This window comes from Ochotona princeps, chromosome 2, assembly GCF_030435755.1.
Source record: "Ochotona princeps isolate mOchPri1 chromosome 2, mOchPri1.hap1, whole genome shotgun sequence".
Classification (NCBI taxonomy): domain Eukaryota; kingdom Metazoa; phylum Chordata; class Mammalia; order Lagomorpha; family Ochotonidae; genus Ochotona; species Ochotona princeps.
This window is the reverse complement of record NC_080833.1, coordinates 105,975,043-105,993,085: the sequence shown is the minus strand read 5'-3', so window position 1 is coordinate 105,993,085 and position 18,043 is coordinate 105,975,043. Positions and strand designations below refer to the sequence as shown.

The 18,043-nt window shown below is 43.2% G+C and overlaps 1 protein-coding gene across 3 annotated transcripts in view; it reads left to right on the top strand.

Annotated features, from left to right (window-relative positions):
- Positions 1-18,043, top strand: part of POGZ (pogo transposable element derived with ZNF domain) — a 69,921-nt gene that overhangs the window by 35,267 nt on the left and 16,611 nt on the right. For 2 of the 3 annotated variants that reach the window (XM_058660263.1, XM_058660262.1), the window contains 4 exons: positions 9,632-9,807; positions 10,741-10,849; positions 12,346-12,636; positions 12,717-12,935. In XM_058660263.1, coding sequence (XP_058516246.1) covers positions 9,632-9,807; positions 10,741-10,849; positions 12,346-12,636; positions 12,717-12,935 — 795 coding nt within the window. The remainder of the gene's footprint in view (positions 1-9,631; positions 9,808-10,740; positions 10,850-12,345; positions 12,637-12,716; positions 12,936-18,043) is intronic. The other variant, XM_058660264.1, reaches the window with a different exon arrangement.

The following is an 18,043-nucleotide window of genomic DNA, read 5'->3' as shown; positions in this document are numbered from 1 at the left end:
ATTGTGTATCTTTACAATATACATGTTTTGATAGAGTTGTACATTGTGGAATGTGAAAGGCAGAAAGAGAGAGAGCTTCCATTCATTGGTTCACTCCCCAAACCCCAGCAGTGTGCAGGGCTAGGCCAGGCCAAAGCCAGGTATCCAGAATGCAGCCCAGTTCTGCCTTGCAAGTTTGGAACCCAGCTACTTGAGACATCACAGTGCATGTCTGGATGTACACTTCATAGGAAGCAGAGGATCTGGGCCTCAAACCAGGCACTCCAGTTAGGCTGTGAGTTTCCTACTGGCATCACATGCTCACCTATGAGTTTACCTCTTTTAGAGTCCACATAAAAGTGAGATCATGCAACATTTGTCTTTGTGCCTGGTTTATTTCAGTCGGTGTAATAGCATTAACTCATTTTATTCTAATAAAGTATTTGTATTTGTATTTATTTTAAAGACAGAGCAGAGATCTTGTATATGCCAATTCATCTCCCACCTGTCTGCAGTAGCCAGGGTTGATCAAACTGACTCAGGAACTCAGTTCCGGTCTCCCATGTAGGTAGAAGGCATTCAAAACCTGGAGCCATCACCTGCTGCTTTCACTGGCATGTGTTGGCAGGAAGCTGGATCCAGAAGCAGAGCAGGCATTCCAGTATGGGTATGGGAGTCCCAAGTGGCAACTTAAACCCTGCACCAAATCAATGCCTGCCTCTTCTAGCTGTTTTGTTTGTTTTTTAAATATTTGTTTATTTTTATTGGAAAGGCAGATCAATTACGGAGAAAAGGTGAGACAGAGAGAAAGATCTTGCATTCACATTGGTTCACTCCTTAAATGGCCACAGTGGCCAGAGCTGAGTCGATCTGAAGCCAGAAGCCAGGAGCTTCCTTGGATCTCCCACGTGGGTGCAGGGTCTCAAGGCTTTGGATCATCCTTCACTGCTTTCCCAGGCCACAAGCAGGGAGCTGAATGTAAAGTGGAGCAGCTGGGACACAAACCAGTGCCCATGTGTGATCCCAGCACGTGCAAGGTGAGGATTTCACCATTGAGCCATCATCATGCCTGTCCCCCCCCTTTATCTTTTTGAAAATATGAAGAATCATTATTTATAGCAACCCTATTCAGGTTTCCTAAGTTTTGATGTCCAGTTAAGAAATTGTCTAACTTACCTTACTTTAACTTTTTTTGTTTTTTAAAGATTTATTTATTTTGAAAGAGCCGTCTACAGGTGTTGGGAGGGTAGGACTGAGAGAGATCTTTTGTTCACTGATTCACTCCCCAGAAGGCCCACAATGGCCAGCACTGAGCCAGGCCAAAGCTAGGAGCGTGAGCAGCTCCTTTGGTCTCCCACATGGATGACATTCGACCTGTATTCAGCTGCTTGACATTAGTAGGGAGCTGGATTGGAAGTGGAGCAGCTGGGACACAAATGGGTACACCTATGGGATGTACATAGGTACAGGTACACCTTCAGGTAGCAGCTTAGCATGCTGTGCCACAGTGCCAGTTCCTTTACTGTGAACTTTTTAAAGACTCCGTAAATGCATGAATTCCAAGGTTTTGCACTGAAACAATCTTATCTTTTAATTCTATTTTCCATGAACTTTTAACAATAATCTTTTTTAAAAAGAGATTTGTTTATTTGTTTAAAAAGTAAGAGTTAAAGAATCTTCTGTCTGCTACATCACTCCCCACATGACTGCAACGGCCAGGGCTGGGCCAGGAGCTTCATCCAGGGAGATGAATGAAGTCACCCTTCAGGGAGATCAGAATGAAGTTCCTAGGTCCTGGCTTCAGCTTGGCACAGCCATGGTTGTTACAGCCACTTAGAGAGTGAAGCAGCAGATGGAAGACATCTTTCTGCCTGCCCCTCTCTATATCACTGTTTCAAATAACGAAATACGTCTTTTTTTAAAAAGTGTGTGTGGGGGTGGTGTTAGTGTTGTGGTGTAGCTGGTAGAGCTACTGCCTGCAACACTATCATCCCATCTGTGCACCAGTTCATGTCCTAGCCTTTCCACTCCAGTTGCACCTGGGAAAGCGATGAAAGATGGCTCAAGTGTTTGGGTCCCTGCTGCCTGCATGGGAGGAACAGGTGGAGCTTACCAAGCCCCATTTGGGAGGCAGACCAGAGAATAGAGGATAACTCCCTCTCTGTGGAGGGGATAAGGGAATATGAAACTGTACTATAAAATAATAATAAGAATAATAAAATGTATAAAAATATGTTAAGGACATGATTAAAAAGGAAAAACAACTTTTAAGAAGTCACAAACAAGAAGGATTTACCACATGTACTGCTTTACAAAGGATCAATGTCTGGGATATATAAAGAACTTGTAGTGAAAGAATAATTTGAAAAGAATGGGCAAAGGACATGAACATAAATTTAATGGAATATGAAACAAGAATGATCAACCTCCTTGTGAAAAAATTTAAAACCTCAATAGTAATTATGGAATTGCAAGTTGATACTACAATAAATTAGCATTTCAGGGATTAACTTTTTAAAGTGCCCTCATTTTATACCATTTTAATAAAATCCAGAGCCCAGCACAATGATTCAATTGGCCAATCCTCTACCTCCGTGCACCGGGATACCATATAAGTACCGGTTTATGTCCCAGCTACTCACTTCCCATCCAACTCCTTGCTTGTGGCCTGGGAAGGCAGTGAAGGATGGCCCAAAGCCTTGAGACCCTGCAACCACGTGGAAGACCAGGGGGGAGCTCCTGGCTCCTAGCTTTGGATCAGCTCAGCTCCAGTCATTGCAGCTACTTGGGGAATGAACCGGAAGATCTTTCTTTTCTCTTCCTCTCTGTAAGTATACCTTTTTTTTTTTTTCCCTTTCTTTTCTTCTTTTTTTTTTTTATTTTTTTTATTTTTACAAAGTCAGATATACAGAGAGGAGAGAAAGAGAGGAAGATCTTCCGTCCGATGGTTCACTCTCCAAGTGACCGCAACGGCTGGTGCTGTGCCGATCCGAAGCCGGGAATCAGGAAACTCTTCCGGGTCTCCCACGCGGGTGCAGGGTCCCAAAGCTTTGGGCCGTCCTTGACTGCTTTCCCAGGCCACAAGCAGTGAGCTGGATGGGAAGTGGAGCTACCGGGACTAGAACCCATATGGGATCCTGTTGTGTTCAAGGTGAGGACTTTAGCCACTAGGCCACGCCGTCGGGCCCAAATCTACCTTTTCAACAAAAATAAATTATATGTTAATAAAAATCCAGGGACTGTTGCAGTGGCATACAAGCTAACCTCTGCCTACAACATCAGCATCTCATATGGGTGCCTATTCAAGTCCTGGCAGCTCTACTTCCCATCCAGCTTCCTGATCAATTGCCTGGGAAAGCAGCTGTGGCAAGTCCAAGACCTTAGAAGAAATTCCAGGTTCCTGGCTTTTGACCAGCCCAGCTCTGGCCATTGTGGCCATTTACGGAGTGAAGCAGTGTATGGAAGATGTCTCTTTCTCTGTGTGTCTCTCCTCTATATAACTCTGCTTTTCAAATAAAAATAAATCTTTAAAAAATGAAATCTAAAATAAAATTGAAATACATGTTGTGGATGTATAAAACTAGTTTTTTTTTTTAATGATTTTTACATAGTTGGTTAGGGTGCGAAGGGTCAAGGGCTAGAGGAAAGTGGGTGAGACCATTGTTTCCACATTCTCTTTTTTCCTTCTTTTATCTGGTGAAAGGGGGGGGGGAGATAAAGGAAGAAGCCCCACCCAGCCTCCCACCCATCCCAAGGTCCCCAATGTGGGGCATGCTCTGAAGGTTCTGCTCAAGTGGTTTTGATAGTTCAACAGTTCTGTATTGCTGCCAGTCTTGCCACTCCCATCACTACACTGGCTGACATAGTCCACCTTAGAGTCTCCATTTGCCCAGATGTTCACTGCCTTTGCTAAGGTAGCTGATCAGTTTTTTCTGTCCTCCATCCTCTGTTGTGGTACCAGGTGTCCTCTGCTGGCTCCAGTGTACTGCCATATGCTCTATGTGCGCCTGGACATGCTATCCACTGCTCCATCTAAGTCACTGAGGAGGCTCAGCTCTGACACATGCACTCCATGGTCAGACCATGGAACCTGCAGTTCTTTCCATGTTGGGGTTCTGAGTCCAGCAGTTCAGTTGGGGGGATTCCCAAAGAAACTTTATCTGAGGTGATCCTAGACCTGCTTCTTGTGTGTGCATGCCAGTACAGAGTCTGGTACAGTCTGTCGGTTGCCCAGATCGGCCTATGCACACACTGGTAGTTGCAATTGCTGGATCAGTTTTGTCTGCAGCCCTGTCTTCTACACAAACCAATGGGTGTTGTAGCCCAGCCCAATCCTGCCCACCACACACTCAGCCTTCATGTAAACCAGTGGGAGCTGCAGCAAAACTAGTTTTTGTTTTGTTTTAATGAAAATGAACTGAGCACTTGGTGCAGTGGTTAAAATACTGCTTGGGATGTCCATATTCCATATTGGAATGCCTCAGCTCACATCCTGGCTCTGCTTGTGGTGTCAGCTGCTAATGCACACCTTGGGGGAGAGTTAGTGATGATGGCACAAACATTTGAGTACCTGCCCATCCATGTGGGAAACCCAAATAGAGCTCCCAAACCAGTGTAGGAATCTGAGGAATTAACCAGTATATGGTAAGTCTTTCTTCTCTGCCTGTCAAATAAAAATATGCAATAAATGGAAAATTAAAAATAAAAAAGCAATGGTAATTATAAATTCAGGAAAGTGACTGCGTCTGGGAGGGAGACCACGGATTGGAAAAGCATAGGGAAATGTAGTTAACATTAGTAACAGACCAGTGCTGAGATGGGTAGCGAGTTCAAGTGTGTTTGTCATTGTCTCTGGCAGTTGAGACACCAGCTGAGAACTGGTTTGTTTCCTGGCTCTGGCCCCCAGTCCAGCCAGTTTCCTGCTAGTGGAGTTTCTGGAGGCAGCAGTGATGGCCTAGGTATTTGGGAGCCTGCCATGCATATGGGACACCTGGTCCCCTGCATTTGCAGGTATTTGGGGAGTTAAGCTCAGATAGGAGTTGACTCTTCTCCGAGTGCCTCTAAAAGACAAGTTTTTTTATTTTTAAATTTGTTTCTTTGGGGTCCGGCACGATGGCCTAGCGGCTAAAGTCCTCGCCTTGAAAGCCCCGGGATCCCATATGGGCACCGGTTCTAATCCCGGCAGCTACACTTCCCATCCAGCTCCCTGCTTGTGGCCTGGGAAAGCAGTCGAGGACGGCCCAAAGCTTTGGGACCCTGCACCCGCATGGGAGACCCGGAAGAGGTTCCTGGTCCCAGCATCGGATTGGCGCATACCGGCCCGTTGCAGCTCACTTGGGGAGTGAAACATTGGATGGAAGATCTTCCTTTCTGTCTCTCCTCCTCTCTGTATATCCGGCTTTCCAATAATAATAAAATCTTTTAAAAAATAAATAAATAAATAAATTTGTTTCTTTGGAGGCTTTTGTGATGGCTTAATTGGCTAAGCCTCTACCTACAGGCACAGGCATCCCATATGGGCACCAGTTTGTGTCCTGGCAGCTCCAATCCAGCTCTCTTCTTATAGCATGCTCCTGGCTCCTTTAAAAGATATATTTGTTTTTATTGGAAAGACATATTTATAGAGAGGAGGAGAGACAGAGAAAGATCTTCCATATTCCACAAATGGCCAAAACAGGTCTGAAGGTGTTGGAGCTGTTGGGAGCCATCAGTCTCTTCCAAGTTGGCCTTATGTGTACAGAGTCCTAAGGACTTGAGCCATCCTACTGTGCCTACCTAGACAAGCAGAGAGCCTGATAGGAAGTGGAGGAATCAGAACACCAATCGGTACCCATATCGGGTTCCAGCGCCACAGGGTGAAGCAGTACCCAGCTGTACCACCACACTAGCCCTGCAAGTACAAGGTTTTAAACAAAGTGCCTGATAGGCATTTTCAAGTCTTTTTTTTTTCTCTTTTAAGTATTGTTTACACAGTTGAGAGGGATACTCTCTTGTTGGCCTCTGATTAGACTAGGAAGAGTCAGGTGTGGAGGAAGGGGGTGGGACAAATGTTTCAGTTGTTTTTTTGTTTTTGTTTCTCCTGTATCTCAGGGTGTACATGAGCAGGACTCAAACCCAGCCACTCCATTATGACCCAGCCCAGGAGTTCTGCTCATAGCTGTACACGTGAGGAATTGAAAAAGTGTTCACACAAATCTTGTGCACAGATGTTCATAGTGGCATCATTCGTCATGGTCAAAAAGTGCAAAATACTAAGTGTCATTCAGCTGATGAATGGGTCAGCAAACTGTTGTCTGTCTATATAGTGGAGAATTGGTCAGCCATAAAACATATTATGAAAAATGCTGCTGAATCTTCTTCCCTTATTAATGAGTTTAGGATTGTCATCCCTACTTTGAGAGCAAACTTAAAGGTGGAAAACTGTTTAGATATCCTTCTAAAGGCTGTTATTAAAACCCAGAATTCCAATTGCTTCTTTCTTCCTCTGGAAATCAAACTGTAGACATTTGAATAGTTAGATACTATGTGAGCAAAATATGCTAATTAAGATTATAGAAATCATTTGAAAGGCTTTAATTAATAAACATACTTTGATTTTCCCAGTGAGTCTTGCCATATGCTGGCATTTACATTGCATTGAGCTGTGGACATAATTTGAGACTCACATTTTGTTTGACCATACTTTGGGAAAAGTCCTAACAATCCACCAAAATTCAGACATGACCTTGATTTAAGAATATTTCTAGAAAGTACCATATGAACATTCTTCATACTAGTAGAGTATGTACAGTTTTCTTGGGAATCTAGCCTGTCTTTATGCATTCTAATGATTAATTTCACTTAAATGCAAAAACAAAATTATACTCTATATTTAATTGGGAAACTGAGCCAGTACTTATCTAAGAATTTTAAGGTAACAAATAGTAAATGAGACCATTTATTTCCTTTTGCCATAAATGTTGCCATAATGAATCAAAAATACATATTATTCCTTGATCAATACTTTTCAACCATATATTTTGGAAGAATAAAAAGATAGTGATAAGGAACCTATAGATGAAAAGAGGTATATGAGATTTGTTCATCACTTGAACTTTTGAACCATTTTGCAACCTAATTCAAACAAAGGCTTTAAGAAGTACAGTTGCAAATTTGAATTCTGATTCGATATTTGATATTGAATAATTACTATAAAATCTTTAGGAGTGATGATGTGATTCTTCCTCCTTTTTGTCAGTCCTTACCTTGTAAAAATACAGATTGAAATGGTTACAAATAATATGATCTGGGACTGGTTTCAGTGTAATAAAGAGATTATAAATGTAGGAGGTTTAGTTGTAATAAGGTTTACCATAAATAAATATTGAAGCTGGGTTATGCTAATTAATGAGGTTTCATTATGGGTTTTTGGCTTGTTTGTTTAGTTTTTAAGATTTATTTATTTGTATTGGAACATCAGACCTAAAGAGAGGACAGACAGACCAAAAACTCTTCCCATCCACTAATTCACTACTAAAAGACCACAGTGGCCGGAGCTGAGCTGATCCGAAACAAGGAACAAGGAGCTTCTTCTGGGTCTCCCATGTGGGTGCAGGCTCCCAAGGCTTTGGGCTGTCTTATACTGCTTCTCTAGGCCACAAGCAGGGAGCTGGATAGGAAGTGGAGCAGCCAGGACATAAACTGGTGTTTACATGGCATCCCAGTGCATGCAAGGTGTGAGGACTTTGGCCATTAGGCTACCATGCTGGCCCCTGGTTTGTTTGTTTTAAGGATTTTAATCAGACCCTAATCAACTAAATAAGATTATTTAAAAATAAATAATTTTTTTTAAAAAAGGGTTTTAATCAGAAAGGTAGATTTCCAGAGAAAAGGAAAGGTGAAAGCTGGATCTTCTATCCTCTGTTTCACTCCCCAAATGGCCACAGTGGTCCAAGCTGAGCTGATCCAAAGCCAAGAGCCTCCTCTGGGTCTCCCACATGAGTGCAAGGTACCAAGGACTTGAGCCACCCTCTGCTGCTTTCCCAAGTCATAAACTAGAAAATGAATGGGAAGTGGAGCAGCCAGGATACAAGCTGGCACCCATACAGGATGCTGGCAGTTGCAGGTGGAGAATTAGCCCATCCAGCCACAGCACCAACCCTCATTATAGGATTTTATATATGCTGGAACTTCACCATAATAAAAAAATTTTAAAATTTAAAATTACATAATAAATAAATTACCATTGTAATATAAAACTTGCTAGTGTGTGTGCTTATTTGTCAACTAATATAATTGCCAGTCTGCTGGCCCGGTAACTGAAGGCCTACTATACTAATGGGCTCTTAATTTCTGGAAGAGTACAGGACACAAGGCATTTTTGGCCAATTGATGTCCACTCTTTGGACTCTTTGCAGTTACTGACAGCATCTGTGAAATGGAATTCCAAAGGATCCATCCCGTTGTCAGGATTTTGGGGCAAAAAGTTGAGGCAATATTGCTTGAATCTTTGGTTTAGGTATATTGATTGGCTCTCTGAAATTTTCTATCCACTTTTAAGTATTCTTTTTAATAAATCAAGAAGCTTGATATTAATGACTTTGTAACCAAATGTAATTGAAATAGAGTACTTAAAAATATTAGGTAAAGGGATCTGGAACAATAGCTTAGTGGCCAAAGTCTTTGCTTTTCATGCACCAGGATCCCATATGAGTGCTGGTTCGTATCCTGGCTGCGTCACTTACTTCCAGCTCCCTGCTTGTGGCCTGGGAAAGCAGTGGAGGACGGCCCGAAGCCTTGGACCCTGCACCCACGTGGGAGACCTAAAAGGAGCTATCTCTTAGCTTCAGATAGGCTCAGCTCCAGCTGTTATAAAGTGAAGCAGCGGATGGAAGGTCTTTGTCTTTTGTTCTCTCTATAAATCTGACTTTCCAATAAAAGTGAATTTTTTTAATGCAGGTAAAGTTAACTTCTTACAAATGAGGTTTCAGATATTACAGTAATTATAATATGAATATTTATAAACGAGTATCATTTTCATTTGGTGAAAGTTAGTGTTTGATCAAGTGTTGTGTTTTCAGCCTTCGTGACGTTTAAAAAAAATGTGGAGTAGCCTGACACTGTCTGCTTTGACCTGCCGAAAGACAGCAGCTATTTGAAGATTTGCGTTTCCTGGGAATTTCTAGGAAGAAGTGCCTCACTTTAGATTCTGTATACTTAGTCTTTATTAATGAATATTCCTCTACCAAAAGGGTTTATAGGAATTCGCAAACAACAAGTTACACTCTGACCATATAAATTTACTAAAATGTGAATAATCTTACATATTCTTTGTTTCCAATTATTTGGTGTGGGGTGACTGGCCACTTAAATGTTCCAAATCAAGATAATAGCTGCTTAGAAATCTAAAGGAGTCTTGTATTCCTTGCTAAGACATGTGGATGGGGTGTTAGTGATTCTTCCCTTCTCACCTGTTTTTGTATTAGTTGTAGGTTTGGGTGAAACTTAAATTTCTGGTCAGCGTTGTGACGTTAAACCCGAGATGAGTGGCTGTCTTGGATATTTTGATATCTAGGTCACTATTTCTTATGTAAGACAGAATGTTTTGTAAAATGTGGATTTTGCATGGTTTGTAACATTCCTTCCTCCCCTACTTTTTTGTTTTGTCCTATAGCTGGTAATTCTTTGGTCCAGCAAGGTGGACAGCCACTCATCCTGACCCAGAATCCAGCCCCAGGTCTGGGCACAATGGTTACTCAACCAGTGCTGAGACCTGTCCAGGTCATGCAGAATGCCAATCATGTTACTAGTTCCCCTGTGGCTTCTCAACCAATATTCATCACGACCCAGGTGAGTAGAACTGACTTCTGGGATTGGCGGAGAAGGGGAGCATTGACCCATGGGAGGCTCTGTTCAAGAGTTGTTCGGCATTGATAGAAATGGTTCCTGAGACTCGCCTCTGACTGGCTCTGCTGATTTTTGTAGAAAGCCTAGCTTAGCTTCATGGCTGGGCTATTTCTCTTTCACATCTCTTAAAGAACTTTTAAATGCTTTCATGAAGGTCTGGGCAGAGATTAGCGGGAACACTTGCATTAGGAAGGCTGGACCTGGAGCTCTAAAGCTTCTCACCCTTTGCTTTGGGGCTGCTTTTCTTCCCATGGGTGAGTTAACTGGATTTTGGAGATCTATGTATGAAACTGGGGACATACCTGGAGATCTCTGGAAAAGGGGAATGATTTCTGTGATATATAATGTGATGATTTAAAGTTGAAAACCTAATTCTGAGTATGGACTCTAAAGGTGAGTATTTTTCCTGGGGCTTCCTGAGTTGACTCATCTTGTAAATTTGCCAGAAATTTAAGGCCCTTGAGGTTGAGTTTGATAACAATTTCTTAGGATTGTTTGTATGTTGAATCATCCTGAGGAGTACTATTAGTGTCTATTTGGGCTTTTTTTTTTCCCCTTTCATCCTTCTATGCTAAAAAAGTAGTTTGGAGGCCAGTTTGTGGTTATGTTTTTTTTTCAACTTCAGCTCTCATTTAAAAGAGGAAGTAGGTTTTCTTTTTTTGCTCATATGCACCAAATATCCAGTTTTGGTATTTTATCATTCAATAGTTCACCAAATTTCTTAAATTTTTTCATCTTAAGAGATTTAAAAGCTCTTAATTCTAGAGAGAGAGCCATTAGGTGAAAGTGTGGGAATATTTTTGCCTATAGATCATGTGCCTTCTTTGCTAGTATTAGTAGACTCCACATTAAAGATAATTTTGCTTTTTAATACAGGGATTTCCTGTAAGGAATGTCCGGCCTGTACAAAATGCAATGAATCAGGTTGGGATTGTGCTGAACGTACAGCAAGGCCAAACGGTTAGACCAATTACACTAGTCCCAGGTAAGGAAAAATGTCTATCCATTTGGAATAAACTGGCATCCAGATTTGTTTTTATTGCTTCGAATATTCTAGGTCACTTTAAAAATGTACCAAAAAAAATTCACAATGATTCAAGCCAAATTGCAAAAAAGAGGAAAAAAAAAAAACTGTTTCTAACCTTTGGCCAGGGTGGTGGCTTTATTTATTTTTCTGTTTAGCTTTTCACCACCCTTCATGAGGCAGTAAAATAGAGGTCATCAAGTCACGAAGGAAAATTACTAATGCAGCTACCAAATTCTGTAATCATACATCTGCTCAGATGGTGGGATTACAACCTTTATTTTGCTTTAACTTTATGAGATCAGTTTTAGGTTTTAAACAAATGATGTACCCTTTGAAAAATACTAGCAATGACTGGATAGGATTTTTTTTTAAGAATCCAAGGTTTTTGTTTAAAGAACAAAAAATAGGTTACAAAATTAGGTTTTTAAGATTTTTTTTTTTTTTAATTGGAAAGTCAGATATACAGAAAGGAAGATCCTCCGTCCGTTGGTTCGCTCCCCAAGTGGCCTCAACAGCTGGAGTTGAGCTGATTCGAAGCCAGGAGCCTCTGTTGGGTTTCCCATGCAGGTGCAGGGTGTCAAGACTTTGGGCCATCCCCAACTACCCTCCCAGGGCACAAGCAGGGAGCTGGTTGGGAAGCGAGAAGGCCAGGATATGAACCAGTGCCCATATGGGATCCTGACTCATGCAAGGCGAAGACTTTAGCCACCAGGCCCAAAAATGTTTTAATATCTTAAGATCTTCCCCTAGTTTCTCTATGTTTTTCTTAAGTGTAAGTTTACTGTAATTTAAGCAAAAAAGTAAATAAAAGTATCTTAAATTAATTGCTTGTAAAGGTACCTCTGTACTTTGTTTATTTGATTGCTTGTTCTAGATACTACAAAGGTTATTTTAGCCTTCAGTTGGAATAGCTTAGTTTGTCGTGTCTGGTATTTCTTAAATATTTCTTAAATATTTCTCAGTGGGATTGTTTCCAGCTAAACCAAGAGCCATTCTCATTTGGGACCATCTACTAGAATGGCAGATCTGTCTTTATGAGTTTACGTACAAGAAGACTCCTTCAATAATCTGAGAAAGAAGCATCCCTATTTTCAGCATCAGGTCTGCCCTGTGGCTTATATGGCACCCATACTGCCTCCTGCAGTAGTGTTGTGAAGCTACTGATTGTGTTTAAGGCAGTGTGGTAAGGTGTTTGGAGCAGGGTGGCAGGGAGGACTAGAGGGGACTCTCCTGCAATTTTAATGGTTTTAGAGGAGTTGTTTTCTATTAGGGGAGTTTGGACATACATTATTTCTTAGATTTTAGAATCTGTATTTCTCGCAGTAACCTCTGACAGTCACCAGTGGGGAAATAATCCTCTGCTGTTCTAGCATTTCCAGTCAAGGCAGGGAGAATGTATTGTAGGTGAGCTTATTGATCAGTATTTGGTACTTCTCTTTGTCTCTCTTTTAAAGCCCCAGGTACCCAGTTTGTTAAGCCGACCGTTGGAGTTCCACAAGTGTTCTCTCAGATGACACCAGTGAGGCCAGGCTCCACGATGCCTGTAAGGCCCACCACCAACACCTTTACCACCGTCATCCCAGCCACTCTGACCATTCGGAGCACCGTCCCACAGTCCCAGTCCCAGCAGACCAAGTCCACTCCCAGCACGTCCACCACTCCCACTGCCACACAGCCGACCTCATTGGGACAGCTAGCTGTTCAGCCTCCAGGCCAGTCCAACCAGACCTCAAACCCCAAACTCGGTAAGGCTTGGGGAGAGGGTCTTACAGAGTGGGGGTGAGGGCGGGGTGGAGAGCAGGTAATTACCACCTGGTCAATGTAGCTCCCTCCTTCCCCTCTCCACCTGCAGTGAGCATTGCCAGCTTTGTCACTGTGAAGCGACCTGGGGTTACAGGTGAAAATAGCAATGAAGTGGCCAAATTGGTGAATACCCTTAACACCATCCCGTCCCTGGGCCAGAGCCCTGGGCCAGCAGTGGTATCCAACAACAGCTCTGCCCACAGCTCTCAAAGAACCAGCGGACCTGAGTCTTCAGTGAAAGGTACAATGCCTTGAGAACCTCTCTGAGCAGCCAGTCATTGAAAAGCTTATGAAGTGTAGTTATTTAGAACATGGTAGCTACAATCTGTCCTCACAGAAACTAATGATTCTGTGGGATAGAGGGAACAGCCACTTGGGAAAAGTCTAACTGAATCAGCTCCAGGGAATTCTATGTATACTTGTGCATTGTGGTGAAATGGATTGACTGATCAGAGATGGTTGCAATAATCAAAGGTGGCTTTGTGGAAGAGGTGGGTTTCTGAACAAGATTTTAAAATTGGGATTTGGATAGAGGCTTGCAGGATGAGAAGGTTCCGCCCAAGGTGAGGACTTGGCAGTGATCTAGAGCAGCAGTTGACAGACTTTTTGTGAAGGGCCCAGTGTATTTTAGTATTTGTATGTAATGTGGGCCCTGTTGGAGCTGCTCGTTTGTGTATGCCCTGCAGTGTGGAAGCCGCCGTAGGTGATCCATATGTGAGTGAACGTGGCTGTGCTCCACTAAAACTACTTAAGATCTCTGAAATTCCAGCTTCATGTCATTTTCCGTGTCAGACAAGTTTATTCTTTTATTTCAACCGTGAAACTAAAAAAACATAAACTTTTAAAGCAGTTGCACCCATACTTTTGGCCAGATACCTCAAAATGGATCAAGACTTAAACATGCAAGAGAAACTGTAAAGCTCTTAGGAGATTTGTCTTCCCGATTGATTCTCTGTGCTTCCTACAGAGTTCCCAACAGCCCTTCTTTGGGGACCGAGCGCCCAGAAGTTTGCAGCCTCCTTGATCCATGGGTGCCTCTATCGGGGCTCCCAGGAAAGAATTCACCTGTTTTCAGTGACAAACAAGTGGAGGTTGCTAGTTACAATCACCTTGTGTTTCGGATTTGGGTTTATCTTCATAGGACAACAGCAACTGCTTGAGAAATAGGATGTTTTAGATCATCCCTTTAATAGCATAATGAATATTTCAAAAGGATCAATCTCTGAAAAACATGGATCAAGTACTGAATCATGATATACTAGACATGTTTGTAAATAAACTTATGACTTGAATGCTTAAAAAAAGCTTTAGAGAAAGTAAGTGGGGAAATCATACTAAACATGATGATTCCTCTTTTTTGGATATGACACTAAAAACAGGCAAAAAAGGAAAAAATACATAAATCGCATCAAAAATTCTAACCTTTTTTGTGCAGTAAAGAACTCTTATTATCAGAGTGAAAATATAACCCACAGAATAGGAGAAAATATTGGCCAATTATATGTATGTATCTGGTTAATATCTAGAAAAATAAAGAGCTCCTACAACTCAAGTAAATTGGCAATTAAAAATGGCAGGTGTTTTAACCTTGTGGTTAGCTGCGAGGTAAAACACCTGTGTCCCTTATCAGAGTACCCGAATTTGATCCTTGGCTGTAGCTCCTGACTGCAGCGTCCTTCTAATGTAAACTTCCTGCTAATGTAGAACCTAGGAGACAGAGGTGATAGCTCAAGAAATTGGGTTCCTGCCACCAACATATGGGAGGTTGAATTGGGTTCCTTTCTCCCAGCTTCAGCCTGGTCAAGTTCTAACCATTATGAACATTTGGACAGTGAACCAGTGGGTAGAGCGGTCTCTCTTTCATCATCTGTCTCCATCTCTGTCTCACAAATAAATTTTAATAGACAAAATGTCAAATAGATTTTGTCCCAAGAAAATTTTAATATGGCCAATAAGCATATGAGAAGATGCTCAGCATCACTATTATTAGAGAAACACAAATCCAGACTGTTTTGAAATAATATACTAGCATAACCACCATTTAAAAAATAATAAAACATGCTGGTGAAGAACATAAGACCATTGTGCACTGTTGGGAATATATAACAGTGCACTGACAGGAGCTGGGACTGGGCCAAGCTGCAGCACCTGCTGGCACATGCAAAGGCTGGGACTGAGGGAAGACCATGCCAGGCAGGGCTGTGGCACACACATCAGCATGCGTGAGATCAGTGACTGAGAACAGGCCTGGTTGGGGAACTCTGGAAACTGCCCTATTGGGCTGCAGCTCCCATTGGTAAGTGCAAGAACCAAGACTATAAGCTGGGCAAGGCTCCCGCACCCTCTGGCTTGCAAGTGGGCTGGGTCTGGGGGTGGGCCAGACTGGGCTAGGCTCCAGCAACTGCTGGCACTTGTCAAAGTCAGAATTGGTGTAGGACAGGCTAGGCTAAGCTGTAGCATCCTCCAGGTCACATAAGAACCAAGTCTGATGTAGATCAGGCTAGGCTAGGTCATAGCACCCACTGGTGAAAGCCAGAATGGGTGTGAGCCAGTTTGGCTAAAGCCACAGTACCTGCCAGTGAGTGCCATGACTGGGAGCTGATCATGTCATTCTAGATAGCAGCACCCACTGGGACATGTGAGATCCGGGGTCTAGGAGCGGGCCTGGTAGAGGAACCTGGGGAACTCCCTTGTTAAGCTGCACTCCTATTAGTGAATGCAGGAGCTGAGGCTGGGAGCAGGCTAAACCAGACTGGGCTGCAGCGCCCATTAGCATACATATGAGCTGAGTCTGAGGGCAGACCAGGCAGGGTCAGTCCACAGCACACACTGCCATGATTCAGAGTCAGATCAGATTGCAGGCCAGGCTGGAATGAACTGCAACTCGTGCCAGTTCACATGAGGGCTGAGCCGAGAGTGAACCAGGCTGTGTTAGGCTGCTGCACTGCCTACAAGAGCTGGACTGGGGTCGGGCCATCTTAGATTGGGCCTCAGCACCACTGGCATGTACAAATCTCAGGGGTGGGAGCAAACTAATAGGGGGACCTCTGGGACTGCCCTACTGGGCCACTGCTTCCACGGGTGAGCATGAGAGCTGGGACTGGGGGCAGGTTGGGCTGAGCTAAGCCACAGCACCCATAGGTTGTGCGTAAGAGTCAGATGGGACATGGGCTGGGCCAGGCTAGGCCTCAGCAAATGCTGACATACACAAAGACCAGGGCAGGTTTTGGGGCTGGTGGAAATTCTTAGGAGTCACTCTGGCTAGGCCACAGTACCCGCTGGCATGCAGGATGGCAGGGTCTGTGGTGGGCTGACTGGGCTGGACTACAGCACCTGTCAGTTCACATGAGATACAGGACTGGGGTGACCAGGTAATTTGCATCCACCAGTATGTGCATTGCTGGTGCAGGTGACAGACCCAACCTGACTCTGCATGGCTGGTACACACAAGAGTCAAGTCAGGTCACCCCAGGCAAGGTTTATTAGGGGATTTCCAATACTGCTGGACTTAGACTCCTGCCATAGGGAAAATCACAATTTCTGTAGACGAACCTTGAAGTTTAATGTATCAAGACTGGGCCTCTTCAGTTGCCGATGCCTGTGCACTGGACAGCATGTCCAAATGCATGGCAGGGCACATGACGGCCAGCTGATCTAGGCCAGCACGGGATGTCAAGTGCCTTTTCAGAGGATGAAAGTAGAACAGATTGAAGCACTCTCCTTGCCAAGCTATGCCACATGTTCCTGGACCTGTGGATGCACTAAGGTAGACCTGGTCAAGTAATAGTCCTTGAAAAGATTTTCTCAGCCCTGAACAACAAAATAGTGTCTCAGAACTCTCAAAACCATTCAACTAACACCCTTAGAACACTCTTCCTTACAGCAGGGTCTCTAAAGTGTCACCAAATGACCATCCCGCATCCCAGGTGTTGATGTAGTTTGACAGCCAGGAGTGGCCCCTCACTTTCCTCCCTTGTGGATACAGGAGAAAAACAAAACACATTTTCCCACCTTAATCAGAGGCCACATTAGCATTCATCCCTTTCAACTATGTAAACAATATTTTAAAAATTAAAGATTTTATAAAAAGATATGTATAAAAATGGTGCGGATCGTATGGTGGATCCTTAAAAAAAAAGTAGAATTATATGTGCTGGGAACTCCACCTGTGAGTGTATATCCAAAGGGATTAAAAGGAGGGACTAGAACAGATATTTGCACACCCATATTCGTAGCATTTTTCACAATAACTGAAGTGAAGACGATCCAGGTAATCCACTGGTAATGAATAGGTAAGCAAAATGTAATCCGTACATCCAGGATGAGGCGTATTGATCAGGCTAAAAAGGAAGGAAATTCTGAAACAGACTACAATATTGATAAACTTTGAAGACATTGTGTCAAGTAATCCAATCACAGAAGGACAAATATTGTAAGATTGCATGTAAACCAGGCACCTAGGGCAGTCACATTCAGAGAGACAAGAAGTAGAATGGTTGTTGATGGTGAGAAAGGAAACAAGGGAGTCATTTAGTAGCTTCTACCGACATTCAGTTCTGCCAGTGTGGATTCCAGAGAATGCCTGCCAGCAGCACAAGTGTGCACCACACAGCTGTGCCATGCATTCTCACGTGGTTACCATAACAGCTATTGTACATTTTGCCAGTTTTTTTTTAAGATTTACTTATTTTTATTGAAAAGACAGATTGATAGAAAGAGACAGAAAGATCTTCCATTGCTGGTTCACTTCCCAAATGGCCACAATGGCTGGAGCTGAGCTTTCAAAGCCAGGCTCCAGGAGCTTCTTCCAGGTCTGCCACATGGGTACAGGGTCCCAAGGCTTTGGGCTTTTCTCTGCTGTTTTCCCAGGCCATTAGCAGGGAACTAGATGGGAAGTGGAACAGCCAGGGCACCAGTTCTGCTGTTCCACTTCCCATCCAGCTTCCTGTTTTTGGCCTGGGAAAGCAGTGAAGAATGGTGCAAAGCCTTGGGACCGTGCACCCACGTGGGAGACCTGAAGAAATTCCTGGCTCCTAGCTTTGGGTCAGCTTCAGCTATTTGGGGAATGAACCACTAGATGGAAGATATCTCTCTCTCTCTTCTTTCTGTAAATCTTTTTTAGTAAACTGTGTTTTTAAAAAATTTTCTTAAACAAACAATATAAGTCAGTCTTTCCTCATGGGCCAAACAGAAACTGGCAGCCAGCTGGGTTGGCTTTGGTGTGCAGGCTACAGCTTGCTGATTCCCAACCTAGAGTTAGAGTGTAGGAATGTGCTTCATAGTAGTGTCATAGTGACTTAGCCTTGGACGTGCCTGTGAGGGAGTGTGTGTCCTTTTACCAGCGCCCTC